This window comes from Pavona decussata, unplaced genomic scaffold, assembly GCF_977016875.1.
Source record: "Pavona decussata unplaced genomic scaffold, jaPavDecu1.1 SCAFFOLD_345, whole genome shotgun sequence".
Classification (NCBI taxonomy): domain Eukaryota; kingdom Metazoa; phylum Cnidaria; class Anthozoa; order Scleractinia; family Agariciidae; genus Pavona; species Pavona decussata.
Genome location: NW_028145730.1, coordinates 149506 through 160515, shown reverse-complemented (window position 1 = coordinate 160515; position 11010 = coordinate 149506). Strand labels below are relative to the sequence as shown.

Genomic DNA, 11010 nt, shown 5'->3' with positions numbered 1-11010 from the left:
TTGGCAAACTTAACCAATGTGTTTCACACAACTACTTATAACTGGATTAACTTTCAAATGATAGAGATTGAATCACTGTTGACTCGGAACTGACCATGTACCACTCAGTAAAGTAGTTTCAAGTCGGCCCCGATAAATTATTCAAACTTTGGAGAAACGGATTTTACCTTTTTATCGATAGCGAAAATTGTTGATCGTTAAGGGCTGTTCACTGCCGAACTATTTTTATATCTGCTGAAACAAAATGAGGTTGTTCATCATTCAGTTGTATCGTTGTAAAAGGGTCGACCTGGATGAGTTTCGAAAGCGCTGTCAATCTTCTCCTAAATTTGTTGGTGCTGAAGAATATATTCTGTTATTGTTCTTGTTTAGTTTAGAGATTTATTCAATTCCATCAATTCCAGAAATGCAACCCCCATGACAATCTTACGCCTTATCAGCGAGGCAGTTGCGGGGCATTTTTGTTTTTTCGTAATGTTGCATTGGCCTAAAAAATGGTCAGATCGGCTGTTCGAGATATGGTGTATAGAGCCATTATTGCGTAGTTTATAGTCCCTGAGTTTCACAATCTTAGGAATCGAACGCTATTCTGGAAATTTTAAATGAGGGATCCCTTTTTAAAGAGGGGTGGAAAGGGAGTGACCCCGGCTTGAGATTGGCCGCGAAAGACACTCAACGAATAGAACACTAGCGTCATAATAAGAGAGCACAACCGTACAGGAAAAGATTTGGGGATTCTTAATTTTGGAGATATTTTTTCAGGGATTTACCAGCTGTTTTGCGTTCTTTATCGCTGTTAACGCCATCCTTACGGCAATATTGAATGTTGATGCACTGAATTTCTTTGTCGCAGCTCGCCTGCAAGCAAACTCTCTTTGGGATGGATCAGTAGGAAAAAGATGTCACAAGGTTGCCTCATAGTTTTGAACATTAAAGACGTTAAAAGATTCGACGAAAAATGGCGTTTGACTTGGAGTAATTCACAAAGCGGGCTTACCACCTTGTTTATCTGAATTCAAGAATTATTGTACTTGTCGAAGGCGGTTCAGTTTCCAATTTCACTGAAGAGTTAACGTAGAGTCAAATAAATATAAAATATATAGAAATTGCGGATGAAAGAATTGATAGATGAAAGACTTGGAACTTATCAATATCGCAAAAAAGAAAGCCCTGAATAAGCTCATTTATCGACGCACATTGAGCAACGGAAAAACAGGCTTCCATTCGCAACTGTTTAAGTTGCATACATAAAGCCGGTGACCCACTACACGATTTAATACGCCGATTTCCGCGATCTGCGAAAATCGCCCAGTGTGCCCGGTGCAGCGATTGCGATGATCGCCGATCGCCGAGCGCGACCGGCGTATACACTCGATTGCAAAAACGTTGACACCTAAAAAGCATAAACCATGAACGATGAGACCCAATGGTTTTATGGGTATAAGTGTACTAAATCTATTTGCATAATATTCTATTCTCGTGCGACGGTTGATAACCAAAATTAGTTGCACGTGGTGAATGATGGAAACTGTCGAAGCTTTTCTTAAAGTGTCCAAGTTGGCCAACAAGGGCCAATTTGAGTGATATACAATTCACGATTTGCCTAACTTCAATGAACTTAAGCAATATTTGGTAGAAAATTATTCGGAGGAATTAATTCAGCTCTGTATTTTTTATGGTAAAGAATGAGAATGGTAAATTATTGATTATGGAAATGAGGTTATTGGTTAAACACTACCCACAAATCTGTTGGGTCTCATCGTTCACGGTTTATGCTTTTTAGGTGTCAACGTTTTTGCAATCGAGTGTATATCTAGCATGTCAGATATCGGCGATTAAATTCGCCGGCATTCGCCTAGTGTGCCCTTTCCCGCGATTTTCTACGCTTATCGCTACGAATCGCCAGTTAAGTCAATCAATCAGGTTGGGCGATTTTATCACATGGCTTTTCAAAAACGCCCTTCGATGGAGCCCGGGAACGAGGTAAAACCGCCAAGTGTGTCCGCATCAATTGGTGACGAAAATCGCAAGCCGGCGATCGAATTCGTCGCCATCCGCGAAAAATATCGCCTAGTGTGTCGTCGGCTTAACACTGTTTTGATCTTTCATCTATAAAATCTTTCTTCCACACTTTAAATATATGATAGTTGACAGGTGTATTAAGAGCTAACAAGACCATGTTTGCTTGATAACTCAGTTTGATTTGAATTCCGTTCGAGCCTAATATTTTTCCTCAGGGTTTCTTTCGCAACTGTGTAATTTTAATACAAAATTGCGATCTTCTTCCATCTAGTAAACCTTTCTTCTGCACTTCATATATTCCACTTTTATTAATTCATCTGGCACTTTACGGGTATAGTACAAACTCACAGTTAGACGACCCTGCATGGTAGAGCATTGCACTGGTATCGCAAAGGTCATAGGTTCGAATCACGTCCAAGACTGAATTTATTTCAGGCTTTATATTTGCAGCTATTCATATTGTACTGGTAACTGTGATGGTCTTTTATCTATTAAATGAGGGGTTAAAGTTTTATTATTTTCACCTTATCACCAGACATTTCGTCACATGTTTCAGTTGAAACTTTTTTTATGTTGCAAAGGTGATATTTCCCCAAACTTTATATTCTTCTTAAACAAATTTAACGGCTTTCTTATTTTTATTAAAGTTTGCCATGTCCTCTGTTCCCATAAAATAATAAATGGTCTTGCATTACTCACGGAAAAAGAAGCTTCCGAAGAGTTTGGATCCCTTCTTTTCAATCCATACAACTCGACTTGAGCTTTAATAGAGAGCTACTGAGTGCAATCCATATGTTACACTTTATACTATGCGAAAAGTTTATTGGAAAATTAAAAAGACGCAAGATACAGCTATTTACCCATTTTCCCTTTAATAGTTCTCCATTCATTTGAATAAATATCAGATTTAAATAGTTTTTGCTATTGCTATTGGAAGGAAAAGAAAAGAAAACATGTGATAACTAAGTAAACATTGACTGTACACATTTCTTCAATTACACTCTGGTTTCTCGGCGTTTTTTCCTTCTTGCAAGTAAGCTCTTCAGCGCCCTCCGAAATTCAGAAATCTTGAAGCAGTATATAATAGGGTTCACAAATGAATTGCTGTAATGCAAGAACTTCGCAAAATAAATGACTTGATAAGAAAATCCATCAAAAAGAGAGGCTTTGAAGTTTATTAAGATATTCATGATGTGAAATGGCGACCAGGTTAACATAAATACAACAGTTACGAGTGCAATCGCCACTGCTAAGTTGCGTTCTTTTTCGCCAAGACCTCGTTCTTGATGCCTGGTCCAAAGTTTAATTTTTAACCACAGTGCGGCGTAGGCCCCCAACATAACCATAAGGGATGCAAATGATAAGATAGCCAAACTAAACGCAAAGAAATCACGGTGAATAATGTCAAAAATCGTCAGCATCCACATTCCCAAGAGAGCACCAGAAAGAAGCCATACCTCAACCAAAACGATCAAATAAGTTACTCTTGATAGGCTACGATATCGCAAAGGGTAATAAATGGCGTATACTCTATCCAGTGAAATAACCGTCAATGTTAAAACTGAAGCCATCCCAGAGAATACATCACAGGCAATCTGAACTGTCTGAAATGGTTTGAGTTTTGTATTTTGTGAGTTATAATTGCCAAAAGATGTATTGTAAATCAAGTGAATGTACATTGGTAAGGCGATAGCTCCTACCATCAGATCTGCTACCGCGAGATTCACCAGGAAGAAATTTCCAAATTTCCTTAGCAGACGAGACTTCCTGAAAGCTGCTATAGCAGCCACATTGTTGACGATGATGGCCACTACAACAATGGCGTACGCCACACACCACGTGATCACTTTTTTGTCCACTTCAGTGGAAGTAGAATTGGTTGCAGTTGAAGTATTGTTCATCCTGCTGTTCTGAAAGAAAACACAAATGAGTTCATAACCTAGCCACCTGATAATGTCAGTTAACATCTTGAATTAACTTACATGATACACTGAAGATACCTCAAAGCATAATTTAATAATACTCGATACTTAATACATATTATTTCTTATTATCAAATTGCCGATATAACGAGCACTCAATTGGCTAACTCCTCGCATAATGCCAACGGGCATGATGGCAGATGACAATGCCCGCCTATCCATCCTAGCAAAAAAGAGAAGGACAAGCCGTCCAATTGATTGAAAATCTAAATTAATATCCCCCTGAAATGAAGTTTGTGTATTCTAGGGCTTATGAAATCCGCATTTACCCTTGAAGGTTCAGTGTGAGTTTTCGCGCGAATTCGGAATTGAGGTGTGGCAATCTGCGTCAAGTTGACAGTGTCCATTCAACAAAGTTAAAATATTTTATTTATCAAGCCGCGTAAGAGTCAAAAGTTGCAATCATTTTGTAGAAACAGAACCAAAATCAACTTGCACCTACAAATTCAAATGAGACAAGTAGAAGTTGACTTAGACCTAAGCTATTGAGATTTTACTGTATATTCAGTGAACTGATTGTTTATTGAGGCCATTCAAACCTTTTAACTTTTGCTGGTCTTAAACAGAGGCTGACAAAAGAACGCTGGACAATTTATTTTGTGGGCGAAACAATCACTCATTGTGGAGAAGCATCTATTGGAAGTTTACGCCAATCGACACTCGATTACTTCAAAAAGCAATTTGCAAACAACCCGACAATCATCGGAAATCATTTGATACTGAACACCAAGGTTTGAAGTGCTTGTTATGTTTTGAGTCTGAAAACTTGCGAAATCCAACCAAACAGTCACTTCATGGTGCTGAGTGAATAAAATTTCAATTCGTGTTTGTGCCAAGCGAGTTTCCATTTTATATCGTTATTTATTGGTTGCTTCTCAAAGGAGTCTAAGTGTACTTACTTCTTTTCGTTCTTTTAGGGTAAAAAACTCGGTTGGCCTATAGCAAGTTCGTATTTTCAGGAAGTTTCAATGCAAGCAACTTTTCTGAGCCCAATATAATGTGACCACCGTAGTGTAAACTCAGATTGCAGCCTAACTAGTAAGTGCCTGGGGGTAGTTGTTTTCGGAATGATACATGTGATGCCATACAAAATTTCTAATTATCCTTGCTCAGTACGTTGGGAACGTAATAGGAAATATACTTGACCTCGGTCGTTTTATATTTAGTGGCTTTCATTGAAATGGTCTCACCTCTGGATTTGATCCATTGGTCCATTAAGACGGCAAAAGTTGATGTCACGTTCAGATTTGATCCATAAGGACTCAAAAGTTAAAAAAAACCACCCTGTACGGAATAATAAATAGCAAAATAGGAAGGCACCGTTCAATTGGTCTCTGGTAATTCACATTGATTCCACTCAGCACGGACTCAAACGACTCAAATGTTAGATCCAAACTGTAGAGCATTACAAACACTACCAAAGAAAGAAGTGCTCAATTTCTTCTATTTGAATGTAACTCTTCAGGAATTCATCCAAAGAATCAAAGATTGGGATCACAAATACAATATTCAGCCAAAGGAGCTCTACAAATACTGACAAGAAGTAATTCTTAAGGGGTAGGGTGGGGGACGCTTGTCATATGTGGCAAGTGAAGCACTGATCAAACTTCACTTATTATTTGTAAATCCTTTAATATGCCTCGTAAATTTTAAAGGTCACATACTCGTTATGAGATAAAATTTAGGCCTGTCTTTTCGCTAGCGATGCAAACTTTTTGCCCAAGCACAAGGGCCCATTCAAACGCTGGTGCAACACGAAGGCAATACACAGATAAAAAACGGTTTGATCGTCGTTCATGAGCTTTCGATTTTATCTTTCATTATCGCCATGGAGTACCTTTGCTTGCACTTCCCTTAACTACGAAAATGTTCGGACGATAAATTTAGGGAAAAAAAAACCGGGCGATTTCTTGGCATATTTGGAAAGTTTCGTTTAAGTACCAGTCTGGAAAAACTAAGCACTCTGAAAGCCGGGATATAACGGTACAATTCATTGAACACAGCTCACACTGGGTATATTTTGAGCAAAACAGGACAAAACAGAGTGAAGAGATTATTAAAAAAAACCCACCGTAACCCTTACCATGCATTTTGTTTATTTTGTTCATCTTTGATGCCACTCAAGCGAATTTTAAAACGCGCAGTTTGAAGAAGACGATAACTAAATAAAAATGTCTTAAATTTGTTATCCTAGCGGATGGAGTCACACTGTTGAGTATTTTCGTAAACTTTGCTTGTTGAAGTTATTTGCACATTTACCTGAATTATATGTAATCATTCGTACGAAAAAAATTTCAGGCCAAATTTTTTCGTCCGAAAGATTATTCGTACGAATATTCTTATTTAAGTATGTACTTGCAATATAAGTTTATTTGAATTCTTTCCATGAATACATTTTGCCAAAACTTCACTACAGCAGGTTAAGGTAAATCAATAACGGCCTAGGCGACGCTGAGACGATAATATCATTTTAAAGACCTCGAACCAACGAAAACGTTTAGCAATTAGTATTATTAAAAAATTTTGATAATTTGATAGTCAGGATAGTCAGACAAAACGTTTTTCTTTGCCAAAGGAGAAATGCAATTTAATTTCAAGCGACGAGCATCACCTTGTGGGGCCACTAAATTTAATATACACGAAAGCTTTTTAATTTTCCAGCGCAGGTGGCTTACATTTTCAGATTTGCAGTCGTTTTATATAGATTTTGCATAATTCTATTCCTTTCATTATTACTGATAATTCCACGTCAACAAAGACTAATCGAAATCAGGATGCGAAGATTATGTTTTTTGCATTTGAAAGTCCACCGAACCGCAATTATATCAAGTCGAGAACAGATTGTTGTGGCGATCGAATTATTTTCATGACCGAATCAAGAGAATCATGCCTCCGGAACTAATAGTTTTATTGTAGTAAATCCACATAATTTGTCTGTCTTTTTCTTTTCTCGAAGAGAGTTATTTTAAGCCGGACGACATGAGATTTGTCTAGTGCTTCTGCATAGCTGGATTTTCGGTTGTGTTGACTATGAAACATCTTATATTTATGTTACTCTATGGCCGAACAACAGTAACAATGATAATAATTCAGAAATGAACCGGCCAGTGTACGTCGTATAGCACTATTTTCTGTTTTAAAAAAGGGCTTGTTACTCAAATATAGAATCGAGTGCCAGCGCGCCTGTGGCGCTGTTACTGGAGTTAAACGATGTTTTGCTGTATCTATTTAAAACTGACCGGCATATGTCCACCGGCTATAAACAGGAATTCGTTAGATCTGAATTTCAGTTGTTGGACAATATATGGAACTCTACAATTTCGTTAGTTGTTTTAAAATGCGGGTCGCAACTGCGAAAGGTTCAGCGTCGTAGATGTTTGCCACATTCGTTTATTTGGTGCCTTCCATCTCTTAAGATGCTTTCTTCCATTCTTTGCTCTTCGCTTTCTTTTTTATGACAGCTGGGAAAATAGCCATGTCAATAGTTAGCTGGCTACTTTGTAAATTGATGGATAACATATCAGTAGTTTTGTCTACCCGAGAATGTTCCGGAAAATTTTCCCGTTTGGATTCTGAATCCTATCTGAACATTTGACTTGCTATATTGACCGGCTAAGCGATAGTCTGATTTTTGCTTATCAGCACGTCTACTTGTCGAGTCGTGCAACCGTATTTCAAGTATAAAGACCCCTTGATTACACGTACCAGGCCGACCCAGAATGATTCCTATCCTTACCGATATCGTACATTACTTATTCATGGATAGTGCAATATTTTTCGGTGACAGATAATCTTTCTGCTTATTTAAACCAAAGTGTATTTTACGTGATTGTTCCTGTATAACCTCAATTAAAAATCAAAACAAAAAATTTAATGCATATGTTAAATACACACCAAACTAAATAGGAGAGAAATCTAAGCATCATGTTAGAAATTTCTATCCTTTATATTTTATGGTGTAAATCTTTTTTTTTTTCTTAACAAAAGAGAGATGTGAATTTTGTCTGGAACAATGTTGAATCCCGCAGAGCATTTTTAAGTTCGTAAATTTAGAAAGGTCGTGAAAAGGATACACAATGCATGATTTATGAGGAACACCGGACTCTTTCTAGATGCTTCTAGATTCGTTTACGGCGTTCAATAAAATGTACTTTTATACAATAAAATAACAAAACATAATCCCCGCAGCAATATTTGAGTGTCAAAAGCTCTGCACCCTGAGGTTCATTTTTGTTCACTGCTATCGCAACAGGGCTGGTTGCCACTGAATGTAAATCTTACCGTCTGCTTCATTTTGTGGAGTTCGCCATTCATGTCGTTTTAAGTTGATCGTTTATAAACTATATAGATATAAAAAAAATGCGGTGGCGGCCTGGCACAAATTAAAAATATAACCGGACTTTATCTAGCTTACTTTTTTTAACTGTATCTCTCTGGTTATTTTCTTATTTTTTGAGGGCATAGAGTTAACATGTATCCTGTTTATTCCTCCTAAATTAGGCTGAAGTCTGAGTTAAATAGTTTAAAACAGAGGCAATATTTTTCCCCTAGATCAGAGTTCAATGCTTAACTCAAATCAAAATCCAATCAAAGTTGAGACAAATGCGAAATATAGATTAGCGGTCATTGCTGTGTGAACAAATAAGTTATTTTTAGAAGCTAGGAAACATCTCAAAAACAATGAATTTTCAAGCAATATTTTAAGTTCTTCTTGTTTGTATTTACCCGTAACCGAGCCGGTTGTGTACTCGGTGGTTCACGACGCTCACGGACTTGCTAAAATGTTTATTCTCCGCCAGGGCCTTTGTTTTTGGTGTTAAATTTTCTCACCAACCGCGCCAACAATTTAAGGTACCCATTAGTTTCTTTTTTTAAACTAGCTCCGTCGATTTGACTCAAGGGAAAGGGGTGTCAATGAGAAAAACAAATGCAGTATACTAACCGTCCGGACCGGAGATCGCTCTGAGGTTCGCTTTTCGTTGAGAAAGCTTCAATTCGCTACCAAGTGTCAACCTAGCAGAAACAACAGAGGCGATGAATCCGTTACATGGGAGAATTTATATGCATATTACTGCAACAGCTGCGACCTTAAGTTTTGCGTTGTTGTTTGGTTCACGCGCGCGGTATGACGGTCGACCGAACTAAGCTAATTCCCGGCAGACGTATTCCTCAAATATTTCTTTATTGACTAAAACAGCAGGGGATTGTGGGTACACAAAATAAAGAATTGTAGTCAAGGTCATACGGTTTTTTGACGTGAGTTACATACATTCCAAAGCCACAGTTAGGTAAATGGCGGAATCCTTACTAGCGTTTACGTTAAATTCTATACCTTGCTGGCAAACCGTGCTTCAAGATCAATAATCAAATTTACGGCGACGAAGCCATCGTTGTGAATACTGATGGCTAAAGCGACATTCATCTCAGCGGTGCATTGCCATTAACTCAAACTAAAACTCAGCTATTGTACGCGATGAATAAAAACAAAACTCATTATAAATACACCAGTTAAAATGTACTTGAATGGCGTCACCTGTTCCTTCGCTCGATTAAAAGCAAAAAAAAAAAAACCTTTTACTTTTGTTTGCAGATCATGGTCTACGTAGATAAGAGTAACACTCCGTATTAGCCAACGTCAAATCTTGAATTGGAAACACTTATGTCAGGATAAAATTAACCGATAAAATTCACTGATCGAGTTTTTTACTTTTTCGATGAGAATTTTTCTGTCATACTAATAAAAAATGTTTTGGTTCTGTCAAACTGTGACAAAGCCGATCTGAAACGGTTGCGTAGTTTGGACTAGTTAATAAGGTCGAATTCGCGAAATGCGTTGTGAACTGTAATCGTCATTAATGTGCCCTTGGGATTTCAAGCGAAAGATTTATATGAAAAATTACGGTAATTAGCCAATCAGTCAGCATGAACTGATTAGAAAAAAGCTTTTCATGGAAGCCACTAGAAGAAGCTTAAAATGGGAGCCAATATGATTTACATATTATGGGCTAATAAAACGTGTTAACCATCGGTCATTGGACGAGCTACACGATTTTTCAAATGATTACTAATTGCAGGTGTCTTGCTAAGTGTATCTCTAACACAGTTGTTCGTCCTCCGAACATGCGACGTATCCTATGCAGCCGTTTAAATAGGGCCAAAAGCCCTGAATTTCCCTTGCCATCACAATAGTGAAAGAGAAATAGAGAAAAACTTTAATAGTAACAAGTTAAAAACATAAGAAATCTTTGAATAGACAGTCGTAATCTCTCATACACACAAGAAACTAAACTGAAAGTACAATTTCACGATTTGCGTGCTGCGTCCTCGCTGTCTTAATAGAGCTTTTTTAAAAACACCAGGACGGGAGAGGAGGACGGCGACGTCTGTGGGACAAAAAGGACTGGTTCCACATCGCCGTCGTCAACATGACTTGATTGTCGTTAAGCAACCGGGAGCCTAGGACGGGAAAGGCGGGAAATAAAAAAGATTATGAATGTTCGGCGAGGAAGACAAGCCAAGAGAAACAACACAACCTCAGCCCAACCTCATCATCTTTATAAAAGCTCACTTAAGCTAATATTTCATGAATTTAGCAGCTTACTCTGTTGATATTCGAACCATGTTGTCTTGATATCAAATATAACCTTTAACTGGAGGTTAAAAAGACTTTCCAAAGTTGCAATTTGAACGGAGGAAATGGCAGTCTCATTAGATTCCACTTAAAGTCACTAAGTATGATGTTAAAACTATGCATACACCGGTTTATTGCCGTCTTTTTTTTTTAGCGAGAATTTTCGACATCGAGGACACGATGAGGCACGAAAGACAACTCTTATTGATTAAATAAATTACAAAACTGAGGTTAGCCGTCTGAAATCTGGTTTCAATGGCAACAGATATCACCTATCTATCGGACAGGGACAGGGCCAGGAAGTAGTCGATCAAGGGGACCGTGTACAGAGGTCTAAGGCTCTTGACTGGCTGCTTCTTGACGGTTGGGATTGCA

General features: G+C 37.9%; 1 protein-coding gene across 3 annotated transcripts; it reads right to left on the bottom strand.

Moving 5' to 3' along the window:
* Positions 1 to 2763: 2763 nt before the first annotated feature.
* Positions 2764 to 9387, bottom strand: LOC146453185 (adenosine receptor A2b-like). 3 transcript variants are annotated; one of them, XM_085096933.1, is made up of 3 exons: positions 9337 to 9387; positions 8947 to 9017; positions 2764 to 3932 (listed from the first exon to the last, which is right to left on the bottom strand). In XM_085096933.1, exon 3 carries the CDS (start codon positions 3921 to 3923, stop codon positions 3018 to 3020), a length of 906 nt encoding a protein of 301 aa, XP_084953059.1. In that variant the 5' UTR covers positions 3924 to 3932; positions 8947 to 9017; positions 9337 to 9387; the 3' UTR covers positions 2764 to 3017. The 3 variants fall into 3 exon arrangements, with proteins under 3 accessions (XP_084953059.1, XP_084953060.1, XP_084953061.1); XM_085096934.1 differs by lacking the exon at positions 9337 to 9387 and having other exon boundaries at positions 2764 to 3927; positions 8947 to 9154; XM_085096935.1 differs by lacking the exons at positions 8947 to 9017; positions 9337 to 9387 and adding an exon at positions 5195 to 6185.
* Between the last annotated feature and the right edge of the window lie 1623 nt (positions 9388 to 11010).

Bases quoted from the DNA above. Each gene is read 5' to 3' on its own strand.
- LOC146453185 (XM_085096933.1), bottom strand. From the start codon at position 3,923: ATGAACAATACTTCAACTGCAACCAATTCTACTTCCACTGAAGTGGAC.